The sequence below is a fragment of the Ochotona princeps genome, chromosome 3 (genome assembly GCF_030435755.1).
Source record: "Ochotona princeps isolate mOchPri1 chromosome 3, mOchPri1.hap1, whole genome shotgun sequence".
In the NCBI taxonomy this organism is placed as follows: domain Eukaryota; kingdom Metazoa; phylum Chordata; class Mammalia; order Lagomorpha; family Ochotonidae; genus Ochotona; species Ochotona princeps.
This window is the reverse complement of record NC_080834.1, coordinates 24,824,599-24,841,291: the sequence shown is the minus strand read 5'-3', so window position 1 is coordinate 24,841,291 and position 16,693 is coordinate 24,824,599. Positions and strand designations below refer to the sequence as shown.

The 16,693-nt window shown below is 51.6% G+C and overlaps 1 protein-coding gene across 1 annotated transcript; it reads right to left on the bottom strand.

The window, feature by feature from the left end:
• Positions 1-3,134: 3,134 nt before the first annotated feature.
• Positions 3,135-7,647, bottom strand: S100B (S100 calcium binding protein B). Its single transcript, XM_004594076.3, has 3 exons — positions 7,570-7,647; positions 4,182-4,328; positions 3,135-3,695 (listed from the first exon to the last, which is right to left on the bottom strand). The coding sequence occupies exons 2-3, from the start codon at positions 4,317-4,319 to the stop codon at positions 3,555-3,557; spliced, it is 279 nt and encodes a 92-aa protein (XP_004594133.2). The 5' UTR covers positions 4,320-4,328; positions 7,570-7,647; the 3' UTR covers positions 3,135-3,554.
• Positions 7,648-16,693: the final 9,046 nt, after the last annotated feature.

Sequence of the window (16,693 nt, the reverse complement as noted above, 5' to 3'; positions counted from 1 at the left end):
ATTCGGCTGCAAGTCACAGAGCTTAGAAGCAACCATGGATTCCAATCCCCTGGGGACTAACGACAGTGAACCTTGCAATTTAAAGCGGGGGCTGAGCAGCGCATGGCCAGCTTGTGTGTGGGCATCTGGCTGACCCACAGTGCGCATGGCCTTGCTTGGACTGGTCAGCCTTCCTTCAATGCGTCAAAAGACATTTGTCAGTATCTTCTAAAATGGCCAAAGAGGAGTAGGTCAGTCAGTGTCTCAGGTGGAGTGAGTGTTACCCTGTCTGATCAGGGCCAAGGGTCCAGATGTCTGGTCTGCGGGCTGTTTAAGGTCCATGGAGTCATTTGGTGTGGTCCTGTCAAGGCAACACATCTGTGGCAAGCTAATTTTTGGGTAGAAAATACTGTATGGCCTGGGAATAATGTTACATATATCCAAATGACCCACCTATACTAAACTCTCAACAGAGGCTAATATAGACAGTAACTTTAGGGAGAATGGAGTCTTAGCGATTTGAGGTCTGGATTCTTCGTCACTCCTGTAACAGGTGTCACTCTTCACAGAGCAGCTGCAGGTTGAGGGAGCACCCGGGGCTGACAAAGTCTAATCAAAGGCGCCAGGGTAGACGCCGCCAGGCTGAGCCAGAGGTGTAGTCACCTCCTGGGACCCAGCCCTACTCACTTTCCCATGTTCCCAGAGTCCAGTAGTCCCCATTGCTGCCCAGCTCCAGGACCCCAAAGCAAACGCCAAGCCCTTCATCCAAGAGTACGGCAGAACAGTGGGGCAGGAATGAGTATACAGAGCATATGTAAGGTATTTACAAGCATGTATTATTAAGCTATTTTAAGAGATAGAATTGGTTTGACATCATTGAGGCCAGTTTGAAGAAGATGATATAGTTACAATGAAGTGCTATTTGACTGCAAATTCTTAGAAAGTTAACTTGTAACCTCCCTTGGGTAGGACTGACAAGGGGGAAAGAGCCAAGCTGTTTTGACCAAAACTGTGTTTTGACAACAGTGTTAAAGGAGGGGGTACAAGCACCGACAAAAAGGCTTGCTCCATGTGGGTCAGAGGAGGCACTGGTCTCCCCTGGTCTCTCTTGTGGTCTAAAGGGCAGCCAAGCAGGAAGTCCAGCACCAGAGCCAGAGTGTGTGAAGTAAGCAGTGTCCTGCCTGGCCAGCCCACCTTGCCCGGCTTTGAAAGTGCACTACAGCATGTCCGAGCTCCAGGACCAGGACTGTGTCCTTCATGCAAGCCGGCTTGGTGGGGCTGCACACATCCTTAGCAAGACTCTGTGACCAGGAGCCCTCTCTGTAACTCTCCTTTCCTGTGAATAACCATGTGACAATATTGCCTTAGATCATGGAACCCAGTGTGTAGTATCTTGCTATAAATAAAAGGCCTGATACAGCATGGGAAGGAACGCCCCCTTGTGGAGATTCCTGTCTGGACACCTTTGCAGGCCTGACAGGTCTGGGTTCCACTAACTTCAGGAAGAGGCATTTTTGCACAGTGGAGACACGCGGACTGAGGCTGGCAGCTTGTCCCCATGCCTGCTCCCTGTGGGGTTCCCCCAAGGCCCTGGCCCACCTTGCCCAATTCCTGCTGCTCAGCCTCATCTCTCCACTGGGTTCTGTCTCCCACATGCCTTGCCCTATTGAGAGAACTTTCTGAAGCATTCACAGGTTGGGGGGCCCCTGCTGGCAACCTGCCACTTGACCATCCCTGTGACGTCCCAGAATTGGCTTCCTTCTCAGACGTTCTGCTGGCAGGAAGTGGGGCATTCACTTTCCTCTTGGGGCTAATGCAGGTGTCTCCCCAGAGAACAAACTCCCCTAAAAGGCCTGCAAAGCGTTCCAGGGCAGCAGCTAGAAAGGCCTGTCAGAGAAGCAGTTGTTCGGAGCATTCATCCCATGCTGCTACAGGGCAAGGGGAACAGAAGAGCTGTGAGGATTCCTGCAGTTCCGGCCCTTGGCTCTGCACCCCCTTGCGAGCCAACTCAGTACCCTCACTTTCCTGTGAAAGTGGATGTGGGAGTGTATGAAAGCCAAGCAACATGTAGAGATGCCATAAGAGTTTCCCGGGGACCCCTACTCCTGTGTGTGTGTGCATATCTGAGCAGGGCACCACCCCATGCCCCACAGAGGGTCCTCTGGACCGTGGCTGCAGCCCGTCCCTCCTCTTGTCTCCTTTCCTCTTTAAAGGACCTTAGGCTGCTCTCCCACTCTCTAAGTCCTGCACGCCTGTCTCACCCATGGCGAGGGCCTGCGGTGAAACCAGGAGCCGCTCCCCCGTCCTCAGCAGTGGCCATTTCCTCAGCCTCTGGGTGCCAGGGCCCTCCCTCTTCTCTGTGTAGGTCCCTTCTTGAAGTTGTCCCGCCGTGTGAGCCGTGCTCCCCCTGCACCCGCACCCACCTCTGCAGGCCTCGCCAAGGTGCTCAAGCTGAGAAGAAGAAGAAGAGAATAGCCCGTGTGGGGACAGCAAGTCCAGCAAGTCCAGCCTGACTGCTCTGTGCCACTTCTGCCTGGCTGCGGCCTGGGCAGTCGCTTTCACTCATCCTGCAGGGCTGTGCTGGAAAATCTGCCTAGGCTCCCACGGGACCCTGGGGAGGTGGGGACAGCCTGGCACGCACCCAGGATCCCCTCCAGCCCAGACCCCACTCACCACAGGCCCCTGGCCTGAGAGGCCAGGCCACTGCAGCCCCCCACATTGGGTTCGGGCTGCCCACAGGGAGGTGGGCATAGGCTGGTGCTGGGCCGACTGCAGCCCCTCCCTCTGGTGACTGGCCCAGGGATAGGCACGTGCCCCAAGGTGGCGGGAAGCTCCCTGCTCCAGGACCAGCTGGCCAGGCCTGGCCTGGGAGTCCGGTCCAGCCTGCAGGACACCCCAGCCCTGTCCTGGCTGTCGGTTCCGCGCCAGCATCCTGCAGGTGTTTTATTATGTGATGGCATGGGCAGGGAGGGAATGGGGCCTCAGCTGTGCCCACCCGCAGGCTGAAGCGCAACCCAGAGGGGCTGCAATGCCAGAACTGTGTGGACCTGTGAGGCTCGGCCTCCACCGTGAACCACTGCACTGCGTGTTTCCCTGGTCATGGTGGCTCACCGTGGGCAACGGAGTTGGCATGCGCAGCGATGGCACATTCAGACTAACTATGCTCAGCTTTATTTGCACTGAGACATTGCTAAGGCAGCGAGCTTTTTAAGTGGCAGGTGCAGCCTGTCTGGTTTTAGATGCAGTTGAAGCTGTTCTGACACTGCAGAGTAACGCTGGGTCGTTCCCATTTCCTGGGCCAGAATTCTCAGGGACTCAGGGTTGACACACGCTTTGTGACTGAGAACAGGCTTTCCCCAGCAGCCTGGGACCAGGCAGCTGACACACTAACAGAGCTGTGTGCAACAGCTCTTGGAAGAGGTTTCCAATCTGTCATTCATCAAGCAGACCAGGCTCCCTAGTGAGCTACAGTGTGGCTGGGCAGCCCAGCCCCTACTTGGCCCGCAAGCCCTTGCTCCTCGCTTCCCTAAGCCTCCCTCACCCCCGCTTCAGGAAGAGCCTGGCTGCCTTCTCCGTCACTCCTGTTCAAAGAACTCGTGGCAAGCAGTAGTGACCATAGCAACAAAGGCCATAAATTCCTGGAAGTCACATTCGCCATCTCCATCGCTGTCCAGTGTTTCCATGACTTTATCAACAATCTCCTGCTCTTTGATTTCCTATGAGAGAGAAGAGAAACCGTTCAACTTGGTTAGATGGAATGGAGTGTCATGAAAAACCCAATGAAATGTAGCTGTGATACATTGTTTCAAATGTAACCAGAATGCCTGCTTGAGCAGGAATCTCGGAGCATGCCCCACATCCGGGACCTAGGTACATGAAGGAAACAATATGGAAATAATAGTCTTACCCACTTTCCTATAGCCCTTGAACCTTTTTACCCTAATAAACTATGTAAAGATTGTCAGAAATATAATTAAAAATGAAAAAAACAAAACAAAACAAAACAAAAAAGCAAATGTAACCAGAATGCAGAATCCAGAAGATCAGCCCCTGGGACTGGGATCCTCTTCCATCCAACCCTAACCCTGACTGGAACTTTATGGCTGCCAGGAACCGGGCGGCTAGAGAAGACTGAAGGTACAATTGAAATGTCCTCAGGAACTGACGACAAGCCAGCCGTTGGTCCTGAGCCACCGACTCACCTCCAGGAAGTGGGCAAGCTCATTGCTGATGAGCTCCTTCAGCTCAGACTTCTTCAGCTTGTGCTTGTCTCCCTCCCGACCTGAGTACTGATGGAAAACGTCAATGAGGGCCACCATGGCCTTCTCCAGCTCAGACATCCTGGGAGCCTGCAAGGGACAGACGCCCTGTCACACAGACATCCTGTGCTGTCCACACAGGGAGGGCAGACTGGCCTGGTACATCCCTCGCAGTCCTGGAGCAGGTGCATGGCACCTGGAGCAGCGGCATGGCACCCCTGGAGCAGTGGCATGGCACCCCTGGAGCAGTGGCATGGCACCCCTGGAGCAGCGGCATGGCACCCCTGGAGCAGGTGCATGGCACCCCTGGAGCAGCGGCATAGCACCTGGAGCAGCGGCATAGCACCTGGAGCAGCGGCATGGCACCTGGAGGTGCGTCCTCGGACGTGTGCCCAGTTACCCCTTTCTTCTTTGCTTGTTAGATCAGGACGCCTCCACCCCCTCCCTGCCATGTCCCCTTCTGTGTCCCTGTGGCCCACAGGGGTGCCTTCTGTTCCATGTATCCCAGAGGGAGAGCTGGGCACAAATCCAGGGTGGTTCCTGCTTCCCTCCCGCAGGCTGCCCTCGCCCCTGCAGGCTGAAGGAAGTGTACAGGACAGCAGAGTGTCAACTGCCAGTGGGGAGAATTACTCAGCAAGCAGTTTGGGGACGAGCAGCAAAGCAGGAGTCACTGCGCAGTTCGATGGCTCGTGTAGCAGTGACACTCAGTGTCTAAGAACAAGCAGAGCAAGTCCTGGCAAAGGCCTTCCCAACGTGCCATGCAGCAACTTGTCTTCCTTTGTGTTAACGTGTACGTTAAATCACTTCTCATAAAAATGTTAATGGCTGTCTCTATGATGTCTGAGGAACCTGACAAAGCAGCTATAAAATTAATCTGTGAAATAAGTAAAGTAGAATTGTCACAATTTTGGGGGCAGGAGGACTTAAGAGGCAGACTTTTGGGGTAGTGAAAAGGCTCCTGGCTCCTGGTTTCAGTCTGGTCTAGCCTTGGCATTTATATCCACTTAGGGAATGAACCAGCTAGTGAAAAAATCTCCATCTCTCTCAGTAACTCTGCCTTTCAAATAAATAAAAAAGTTAAAAAATCACATATTGTTAAAAAACATTTTCATGTTGCATGTCACATCATAAAAATAATTTGAAATAAAATGTTCAGAATTTTGATTCTGATATCCCAAGAGAAGTAAGATTACAGAATTTTTTAGATGTTTATTTTTATTTGAAAGGCAGAGTCACAGAGAGGGAGAAAGATCTCTCTACTGATTCTTCCCAAGTGGCTACAGTGGCCAGAGCTGTGCCAATCAGGAGCCAGGAGTTTTATCCAGGTATTCCACGTGGGTGCAGGGGCCAAGGACCTGTGCTGTCCTCAACTACTGTCCCAGATCATAAGCAGGAAGCTGGATTTGAAGTGCAGCAGCCAGGACACAAGTGTACCCATATGGGATGCTGTCACCATGGCTGGAGGGTTAACCTCTGGCCTCAGATTACAGATTTTTATCTTGGCCTAATCTTTGTTGAAGTCATCCTTCTAATAATCAGTGTGATTTGTTATGCAAACAATGTGATAAATCACAAATAGGACCATTTAGAGGTATTAAAATCTTAACATTTTGGGCCAGGCTCAGTTAAGCCTAGTGGCTTAAGCCCTCACTTTGCATGTGCCAGGATCCCCTATGGGCACTGGTTTGTGTCCCGGCTGCTCAACTTCCCTTTCAGCTTGGCCCAAAGCCTTGGGACTCTGCACCTGCCTGAGAGACCTGGAAGAAGCTCCTGGCTCCTGGCTTTGGATTGGCTCAGCTCTGGCTACTGTGGCCATTTGGGGAGTGAACCAGCAGATGGAAGATGTTTCTTTCTGTCAGTCTGACCTTCCAACATAAATAAGTAAGTAAAATCTTTAAAATCTTCACCGTTTCCTATTTCTTTAGTCTTTGAACTCAAGCATTCAAGGACAGATCTACATATTCCTTAAGAAACAAGGCAGTCTGCATCATGCTGATGCTGCCTTTTCAAGGTCTGGGAAACTTGGGGGAGGGGTGGTTACATTATTTCTGTTTAAATTTATGTGATTTTTTAAAAAGGGGAGGCATAAAATAAATATTCCATATTATGAAACTACATAAAATGTAATTTCCTTGGAGTAGGTATTTGATTCCATAAAACATAATTTTCTTGGAGCAGGTGTTGGATCCTGGAGTTAAGATGCTTGGTACAGTTACATCCCGTATTGAGTGCCTGTGTCTGGACCAGCTCCACTTCCAGCCCCAGTTCAGTCGTGGCTCCCTGCTGGCAGGCACCTCCGGAGGGCCCAGCTCCAGTTCCCTGCCTGTGGACATGGCAGCAGGGTCAAGGCCTGGCTCCCTGCTGGTGGGTGCCCCAGGAGGGCCCAGCCCTGGCTCCCTGCCGGCAGATATGCCCCAGGAACGCTCAGCCCCGGCTCCCTGCCGGCGGGCACCCCAGAAGGCAGCAATGAGGAGTCATGTACTTGGTTGTCACCTCCCACAGGGGCGAGTCAGATTGAATTCTGAGATTGTGTATTTGGAAAGTGCACCGGTAGTTGGAAGATCTGTCTGCGCCTCTCTAACTGAAATAGATGAACAAAGCACTCTTCTCCCAAAACCACACTACGAGTGGATCTGAAGATTTTTCCTTTTAAGCCCTTTTGGCTCAGAAACAGTTGATGGCTGACAGCTTACTTCTTCAGAGAAATGAAGACGCGTCTGTTCCTTCTCTGAATGCTGCGAATGTTCTGCATTCAACTTTATGTCAGGACACAGTGCTTTTGGACCCTAACTCCTTAGAAAGACACGTTACACATGTGAGGGTTCCCCAACGAGAGGTCCCTCCACCAGGTAGCTTGAAGAGCAGGAAAGTTAAAGCCCACCACAGATCCTGCTTTGTTTGTTCGTTTCAGCTGTTTTGTGATTTCTGAGTGTTGTCCAGGGATACCCAGGGAGCTCAGTACTTCAACTCCAGGGACACTGGAGAACCAAGAAGCAGCTTCCAAGCCAGGGCTTCAGAAGAAGCAACAAGGAGGGAGGCAAGCGTGCAGGAGCTGTGACAGGCTAAGCTGGCCCTAGGAGCTCCATCACTCCCAGCCACCGGGGAGACAAACTCCTGCGTCTCCACAGTTAGAGAAGCAGCAGTGTGCAGTAGCTCTGGGAGGAAGCCTCTAGGCTGGGGCTTCTCGGATCTCCAGCGCACCACGCTCCTGGTGATGTGGCCAGCGGCCCCGGAGCAGGTGCGGGATAATACAGGCAAGGTCACCCCCTGGGCAGTGGCCGCTCAGTTCCCAGTCCTCCCACAGTGCCCCGCCCCAGCCAGGTGTCCTCACCTCTTCCTGGTCACCTCCTGCTGCTGGTGTCCAACCTCGGGCGGCAGCCTCCTCCCAGTGTAGCTGAGGGACAAAGCCTCTTATGCCTTCCCCTAGGGAGGACGGGGCGGGCGGTGGGTGCGGTCCTACTGCAGCCAGGCAGCCAATGGCGGCCGAGGGTGGAGGCGCAGGGCAGCCAGGCCTCACACAGTGCCGCATTGGCCGGCTGCTTCCCTACCCCCATTAAGCTTGCTGGGCAGCCAGGAGCACGTGGGGGCTAAGAAGAGAAAGGGCCTGGGAGGCAGGAAGTGGGGAGTCAGCTTTTGTGCCTAAAACATTTTTACTTACTGCATGAATATTGATGTTTCTCTAAAGGCGAGGTTGGGGTCGGGAAGAGGAGAGAGACCTGGGTTGATGGACTCAAACAAAGCACATGTACAGCTGAGAAGGAGAGGCCTATAGTGCAGGAGACCAAGTGGCCGTGGGCTGGTGTCCAATGCGGAGACCAAGTGGCTGCAGGCTGTTTTTCAATGGTGAGGCATGCCCTGCTCGCTGGCTGCCAGTTCTCCTGGCTAGCTCTAGACCTTTGCCCTGGAGACGTCTGGAGCTGCAGGGACTGGCACCAGTTGCGCCCAGGCCTCTCCCTTCTCCTCTGACTGGCAGGCCACCGCCTGTCATAGTTGCATGGAACTTTGGACATGTCTTCCCCTCAGGCTGTCTTCAGAGGGGTGTGGGCACGTGCGCCTCAAGGCTGCGCTGGGCCTGGACTTCCTGGTGCCATCTTCCCTCATGGGAACCAGCCTGTGGGTCCCGTGGGCACAGGACCCAACAACAGTGGTGAGGTTTCCTGAGGAAGCCCAGCCAAGAATCAGGTCCTGCGGGCTCCCTTTCAGTTCTGCCCAAAGCCTTGGCACCCTGCACCTGCCTGGGAGGCCTGGAAGAAGCTCCTGGCTTTGGATTGGCTCAGTTCCAGCCACTGTGACCATGGAGAGACTGACTTGCCAACATGGCCGTATACCTGGTGTTCCAGCTGGGGAGTCCTCACTCCTTAGCACTGTGTTCAGAGGGTGCCAGGGTCTGACCAGCTTCAACATGGACCCAGCCCGGTCCTCTCACCACCTTCCTCCCCAGTGGCTCTCTGGCTGACCCACAGGAGCCGCTCTCCTGCACTGTGGAGCAGAGAAGGAGTGGTTGTGGCAGTCAATAACTATTCATCTATTTGAAAGTCACAGAGAGATATACACAGAGAAAGCTTGTCCATCTGCTGGTTCACTCCCCAGACGCCTGCAGCAGCCAGGGCTGGACTGGGCCAAAGCCAGGGGCCAGGAGCTACATCCATGCTTCCTGCGTGGGTGACAGAGACAAGACACTTGAGTGAGCACTGCTACCTCCCGAGGTCTGCATCAGCAAGAAACTGTATTGAAAGCAGAGCTGGGGGGAGTCCCAGCTGCTCCACTTCCCTTCCAGCTCCCAGCTCATGGCCTGGGAGGGAAGTCGAGGATGGTCCAAGGCCTTGGAACCCTGCATGTGCATGGGAGACCCAGAGGAGGCTTCTGGCTTTAGATTGCCTCAGCTTCAACTGTTGTGGCCACTTGGGGGGTGGACCAGCAGATGGATGATCTTTCTCTGTCTTTCCTTCTCTCTGTGGATCCAATGAAATTGGGTAAATCTTTAAAAAAAAAGAAAGAAAGAAAAGAAGGAAGGAACAAAGAGAGGAAGGAAGGAAGACAGAAAAAGAAAGCAGAGCTGGGTAGGCTGTAGGGCAGGAGGTAGTACAGTGGCGTAGTGGGTGAAGTTGCTGCCTGCTTCCCTGGCATCCCATTTAGGTTCCAGTTTGAGTCCCAGCTGCTCCACTTGTCATCCAGCTCTCTGATAAAGTACCTGGGAAAACAGGGGAGGATGACCTAAGTCCCTGGACTCCTGAATGCAAGCAGGAGACCCGGAAGCAGCTCCTGGCTTCAGCCTGGCCCGGCCTCAGCCACTTGGGCCAGCAGATGGAAGATCTCTGTCTCGTCTTCTCCCTGTGTAACTCTGCCTTTCAAATAAATCAAATAAATCTTTAAAAAAAATTACAAGGAGGTTAAAAATTTTTGTGGAAAATGAGTTAAAAGACAAGTTTATTTTGGTGCAGATGTTTTGAAATCCATATATGTTTTTCCATAATAAGCATTTTTCACAACAGCTCCTCATACACACTGTTGCTCAAGTAATAGAAACGCCCAGAGGGACACTGATGTGACTACTGGGTGTGGCAAGAAAGGCACAGCCCACAAGTGACACTGAAGATGCCAGAGGCCACGAGTCCTCTGTGCGCTTAGCCCTTGGACCGACTTTTCCATCTGGGGACACCTTGAGCCCGACTGGGAGAGGGGGAGGAGGCTCTGGGCTGTGGCACCCTGAATGCCCAAGGCACCTCCGCTCACTTCCCCACGGCTCTGATCTCAGAGAGTAGACCTGCTGGCACCTGGTGGGGTGCCAACTGTCACAGCAGGGGCGGGGCACACCCTACACAGGAGTGCCCACAACCCAGACAGGTGGCAGAGGTGCAAAGCCACTGACACTGTTTGTCTTTGCCCCTCCATTTGCTCAGCCCTGGGCTGTGGTCGCCTGGTCAGTCCCAAGCATGCCTGGTGTCTTCCAGAAGGAAAGGACTGGGTTGCAGCGTGGCTTTGCACACAAAAGACAGTGCCACCCGCCACCAAGCTGCTCACGAGGTCAGGGTCCAGCAGAAGTGGCAGCCTTGTTCTGAAGGGAGTGGGAGCAGAGACAAAGGGCTTCTGTAATGGTCAATGCAAGCCTTGATGCAGTGGCAATGAACTGCTCTTCCCGCTGTGCGGCTCGAGGTGGTTGGGGGCGGGGTGCTGCTCTGGGTCAGCGGGAGGCCTTGGCGCAGGGTGCAGATCCTGCCTGCTGAGTCACTGCTGGACAGGGCAGCCCGAGAGGGAAAGCTGTGCACCTCAGAAGTCTGCACATGCACACATGTGTGCACATGTTGTGGGAGGGGCCACATGCGTGTGCTAAATGAATGTGGCAGTATTTTTGTCTAAGCACCCAGGGCTGCTGGGAGACCTCCCAGGCACAAGGTCGACCAGGCAAACAATGGGAGGACAGGGATTTCCATGTGAGCCTGGCCTGGTAGGGTCCAAACGTGCAGAACGGACTCGGCAGCTGGTTTAGGGTGCTCTGAATCCAAGAGCTCCAGCTCAGTAGGCCACCTGTGCAAGGATGCCAGCCTTCCTGGTTCTTACAACTTCTGCCTCACACTGAATGCTGTGAATCCATTTGGCTCCTAAAGACAGCACTTGGCTCCAGGGCAGCAAGTCCAGAGAGAGCCAGTGTAGCTGAGAGCAGGCAGCTGCCCCTGCTCTGGACTGCTTGGAACAATGGGACTTTGGTTTCTAGTTTTGTTTTCCAACATTTGAGAAGGAGCTGGTGGCCAGGGCAAGGGGCGGGGGCCCCACACAAAGCCCTTCCACGCTCTTGCTGTATGTGAGCTTCGCTGCTTGGGAACCGAGTGTGGAGAAATGTGAGGGGAGAGCTGGAATTGACACCAGGATGATGAGTTTGCTGTTAGCAGAGCTTCATGCAAATGTTCATATTTATACTTTTCACAATTTTTAAGAAACCTTGGATGTTTGCCATAGCAACATTAGCTCCCCCTGCCCTTGTACTCCATGGGATACTTTCCTGACCACTATTCCAGAGGTGTGTGTTTTGTCCCTTCTGGGAGGACGTATGGTCAGCCACACTGGGCCAAGTGAGTAACAGCAGTAACCTGATCAAGAACCAGTAACACTGATCCCAACACTGATTTAAAACATTCCCAAGAAGGTTAGTATGTGGGTTCAGATGCCTCTTGGGACACCCATGTCTGTTAACAGCTCCCAGTTTGGGTCCCACATCCTCCCTGGAGGTAGCAGGCGATGGCTGAGTTATTTGGGTCCCTGCCACTCTCCTTTTCTTTTCCTTTCTTTTCTCTTTTTCTTTCTTTCTTTCTTTCTTTCTTTCTTTCTTTCTTTCTTTCTTTCTTTCTTTCTTTCTTTCTTTCCTTCTTTCGGAGACACAGGGAGAAAGTTCTTTATCCACTGGTTCATCCTCAGGTAGCTGCAATGGCTAATCCAAACCCAGGAGCCAGGAGCTTCTTCCAGGTCTCCCACGCAGGTGCAGGGGCCCAAGGCTTTGCGTTGTCCTCCACTGCTTTCCCAGGCCACAAGCAGGGGACTGGATGGGAAATGGAACAGCCTGGACACAAACCAGTGCTCAGATGGGATCCTGGCACTTGCAAGGCGAGGATTTAGCCATTAAGCCATCATGCTGGGCCTGTCCCTGCCACTCTTATAGGAAACCCAGATGGAGTTTTGTCCTCTTGGATTCAGGCTTGAATATTATGCACATCTGGTGAGTGTGCCAGGTTGGAGGATCACTGTTTCTCTGCCTTTCAAATAACATGAAAATAGATGAAATTTAGACTGCTTCCATGGGATTGATCCATCTTCAGCAAGAACATTCTGGGAAATGGGAACGAATGAATAAATGTAGAAATTCAGTAGTGTTCAGACAGAAGGTGTGTGAGTCTGGAAGCCTAATAGCTAATGGTTTTACAATAGCAAGTGAAGAACTTACTTGTTTTTGCAAAAAAACAAACAAACAAACAAAAAAACCCCTCTAAGTTCAATATACTGTAAAGAGTTTGACACTATTTAAAACTGTAGCAGAAAATTTCCACATGTATACTTAGTATCTAATCAGTTGAATGCTGATGTAAATAAAAATTGAGAATACTTAAGTAAAATCATAGAAGATAACCTACTTTTGGAATTAAAATATCAAATAGCCACCATAGTAAAACTGAATAGGGCACTGGCATTGTAGCAGAGTGGGTTAAGCTGCTGCCTACAATGCCAGCATCTTATATGGGCACCCATGCAAATTCCCACAGCTCCACCTTCAGTCCATCTCATTAGGAAGGAGAAATAATGCCCCTGGGGAAATAGTGAAAGCTGGCCCAGGACCATGGATCCCTGTACACATGTAGGACCTGGAGAGAGTCCCAGCCTCCCGACTTCAGCCTGGCCCAATCCTGGTGATTGTAGCCATTTGGGGAGTGAACAGGCAGCTGGAAGATACTCTCTGTCTCTCCTTTACCTCTCTCTTTCTCTTTCTCCCCCTCCCTCTTTTGAAACTCTGCCTTTCATGCAAATAAATGTTTTAAAATTTGGACAAATATATATAATCCTTGTAAAGTGTATTAACTTTAGACTTTACATTTAAGATTAGGGCCCGGTGGCGTGGCCTAGCGGCTAAAGTCCTCGCTTTGAACGCCCCGGGATCCCATGCGGGCGCTGGTTCTGATCCCGGCAGCTCCACTTCCCATCCTGCTCCCTGCTTGTGGCCTGGGAAAGCAGTCGAGGACGGCCCAGAGCACTAGGACCCTGCACCCGCATAGGAGACCCTGAGGAAGTTCCTGGTTCCCGACTTCAGATCGGTGCAGCACCGGCCGTTGTGGTCACTTGGGGAGTGAATCATCGGACGGAGGATCTTCCTCCCTGTCTCTCCTCCTCTCTGTATATCTGATTTTGTAATAAAAAAATAAATAAATCTTTAAAAAGAAGATTTTACATTTAAGATTATTATTATACTTCAAAATGCATCTTATGTTATATTGTATATCACCAGTTTAATATATTCTTTTGAAGAATTATTTATGAGAGAGAATACTCATCACTGGTTCAGTCACCAAACACGACATTGGGACTGAGCCACGACAATATAGGGTGTGGGGGCTTGTTCACTAGGCTAGGTGCCTGGTTCTGGTATTTTCCGAGACAGTTTTCAGGTCTTTTTTTTGCGGAGGGGGCACTTTTGCAACTGATTCTGGAGATTGGCTGCTCATGGATTCTTGTCTTTGTGAGGGAAGAATTCAGACCTGAGAGACAGGAGGTAGGTGAGGACTCAGAATGGAAGGGGGGCACGAGAGAGGCAGGCACCTGCAGAAAGGCCACGAGTATGGTCTGCATTCAGGCTGGGGTCCCCTGAGGGCCTTGGCTGACCCCAGGGGCTGCTCCAGATGGTCCAGGGTGGGAGCCAGGTTTGAGCTGCTCTTGGGTTTTGTCCTCTTGCCAGAGCAGGCAGACTTGGGTGTAAGGCCCACCCTCCTACCACAGCCAGCAGGCCGGAAGCAGACAGAGGAAGAGCTTTGGCAACCCCAGTCTTTGCAACAAAATGCTCAGGCCTCCAGGGGTGAGAAAGAACACAGCCTTTGTTGGGAGCAGGCAGTGTGCCGACTTCACTTTGCCTGTAGGGATGACAAATAGTGCCTACTGTGCCAGCTCTGCCGTCAGCCAACGAGGGAACTCAGCTGGAGCCCCATGGGTCAGCTACCGAACCCTCCTTGACTCTTTGTGTGTGTGTGTGGGTGAGAGGGAGTGGGGGGAGGTGGGCCCGTCCAGCACCCGACCCGACCTCCCGCCTCTCCCACAGCTTGTGGCCTGTGTACTCTGATGCTTTCCTTGTTGGACTTGTTGGTGTTAGTGGGCCTAGTGCTCCTGGCCTGTCCTACATGGGCAGCAGTTCTGACCTGGATGTGCTCTGGGTCCCAAGGAGCTGGTTCAACATTCACAGCTCAGGCTCTGGGAGCAATGCAATGGGCTCAGTTCCTTTCTCAGGGTTGTGTTAGTTCAGAGACAAGACTGTGTGGAAGCTGTGGAGCAAGAGTTAACCTGGGGACTGGACACACACGGGCAAGGCTCTGAGCAGGGGAGGGGAGCTTGGCCAGCATTTGAGGCTCTGCTTGTCCAGGAGACTCACGTTTCTTCCTCACTGTTGGGGCAAGCTGAGACTCAGAGCAGGGCAGCAGTTTGCTATGTGACATCACTGGGAGTAAGCAAGCCAAGGTCTGAAGCTGGGTCTGGTGTAAGAAGCCCTGACTGCACGGGAACGCTGCCTTCCCACCCGTCAGAGGGATGGGAGAGTGTTCTCATAGCACAACTTTGTGGAGACAGAGCTGTACATTTTGTTTTGTGAGTCTCTTAAGACAGGTAATAGAATGTGGGAGAAAGGTGAGCACGGGCCTTTGAATGTCCTTGAAGTTCACATGTTGGAGGCTCAGTCTCCAGTGCAAATATGAAATGATTCACAAGATTGCGGCAGAAGTGTTTGTCCCTCTCTGGCCAACGCCATCTCGTCTGTTATATTGCAGCCAAAAAGTCCCAAATCAATGTACTCCTTGATTGTGCCTGACCAACCCTCACTGGAGCCAAACCAGCTCCTACGGCTTATCCATTACCAGTCTGTGAGACTTTGCTGTAGCAGCAGCAAACAGAGTATCTCTTGCATCTAAGAATAGTTCCAAAACAGTGTAACAGGAAGAGTCTTGTATGTGTAGTTGAATTACCAAACTTTTGCCGGGTACTTGTAAATAAAAATCAATCATAAACACACCAGTTAAAGAGTTCACTCATGACTGCCAACAGTGGTTGAAGGACTATTAAGAAGCTGCCAGAATTTCCTTGTTGAACTCACATCTTCTGTGTCATGCACATGGGCAACACACTTATTTGTGGCAGAATTTTCTAGCTGCTACTGCTGCAAGCAAACTGCCCCCACACAGTGACTGGACCCATTTTATTGGGCTCCCTGAGTTCATAGGTTAGGGTTTGCTCCACATGGTGTCAGTAGAGGTCACTGGTGTACTCAGCTGGCACTTGAGCAGTCTGGAGAGCTGGCAGTGGTCTCACTTGTGAATCTGTGCCTTGATGAGCTGGCTGGAAGGTTGGGCTCTGTGGGGATTGCCAACGTTTGGGCTATGTGTAGCCTGCCCTGCAAGGGGTCCCAGGAGGGGGAGACCTTGTTGGATACTGGCTTATGTGGATGATGTGCACTCCAAGAGAGCCTGGGAGAAGCTCCATGGACTTTTGTGACCCACTGCAGAGGTCAAGCTGTGCCACTTCTGCTACATTTACTTGGTTACAGGCAAGTTTTAAGTTGAGCTAGAACCAAAAGAGGCGAATTAGATTCAAATTCTTTTGTTTATTTATGTGCTTATGTGGCAGTTCAGGGGTGTAGAGGCCTCTCCTCATTTTGTAGTCCTTTAGTCAAGCTGGTATTGATTCTGCTAGAATTCTAATAATTTAGTGGGTTTTCCATGAAGTTTATTAATGCTCATAGTATTGGATAAAATCCATACCCTAAATCTCTTAAACAGGATATTTTCTGTTTTGAGATTTTTTTTTTTAAAGATTTATTTTTATTACAAAGTCAGATATACAGAGAGGAGGAGAGACAGAGAGGAAGATCTTCCATCCGATGATTCACTCCCCAAGTGAGCCGCAACGGGCCGGTGCGCGCTGATCCTGAAGCTGGGAACCCGGAACCTCCTCCGGGTCTCCCACGCGGGTGCAGGGTCCCAAGATTTGGGCCGTCCTCTACTGCTTTCCCAGGCCACAAGCAGGGAACTGGATGGGAAGTGGAGCTGCCAGGATTAGAACTGGCGCCCATATGGGATCCCGGTGTGTTCAAGGCGAGGACCTTAGCCATTACACTATTGTGCCGGGCCCTACAGAAATTTTTATAAAGGAAGGAGAAGGGAGGAGAAAGTATCATGATATTCTTGAATTTGTATCTATACTGTTGTTTATATTAGAAAGAAAAAAAGCCTGTCTGAATATATTCATACAATCATATAGAAAAAAGAAGATACTATTCAAATGTCAATTAACAGCATGAGTATACTCATACAATGGCATTTTACTCAAGAGCCTTTTCAAGTTGAAACAAAGCATACATGTCCCCAACATTCCTGTGGGTAGGATCAGCTCTGTGGTCTCAGATTGAAAGTGAAGACAGGGTCCAGTGGCGTGCCCTAGTGGCTAAAGTCCTCGCCTTGAACGCCCCGGGATCCCATATGGGCGCCGGTTCTGATCCCGGCAGCTCCACTTCCCATCCAGCTCCCTGCTTGTGGCCTGGGAAAGCAGTTGAGGACGGCCCAATGCATTAGGACCCTGCACCCGCGTGGGAGACCCGGAGGAGGTTCCGGGTTCCCAGCTTCAGGATCGGCTCAGCACCAGCCATTGTGGTCACTTGGGGAGTGAATCATCGGACGGAAGATCTTCCTCTCTGTCTCTCCTCTCTGTATATCTGACTTTGT

Bases quoted from the DNA above. Each gene is read 5' to 3' on its own strand.
- S100B (XM_004594076.3), bottom strand. From the start codon at position 4,319: ATGTCTGAGCTGGAGAAGGCCATGGTGGCCCTCATTGACGTTTTCCAT. The intron at 3,696-4,181 runs GTGAGTCGGTGG...TCTCTCTCATAG, and splicing joins AGCTTGCCCACTTCCTGGAG to GAAATCAAAGAGCAGGAGAT.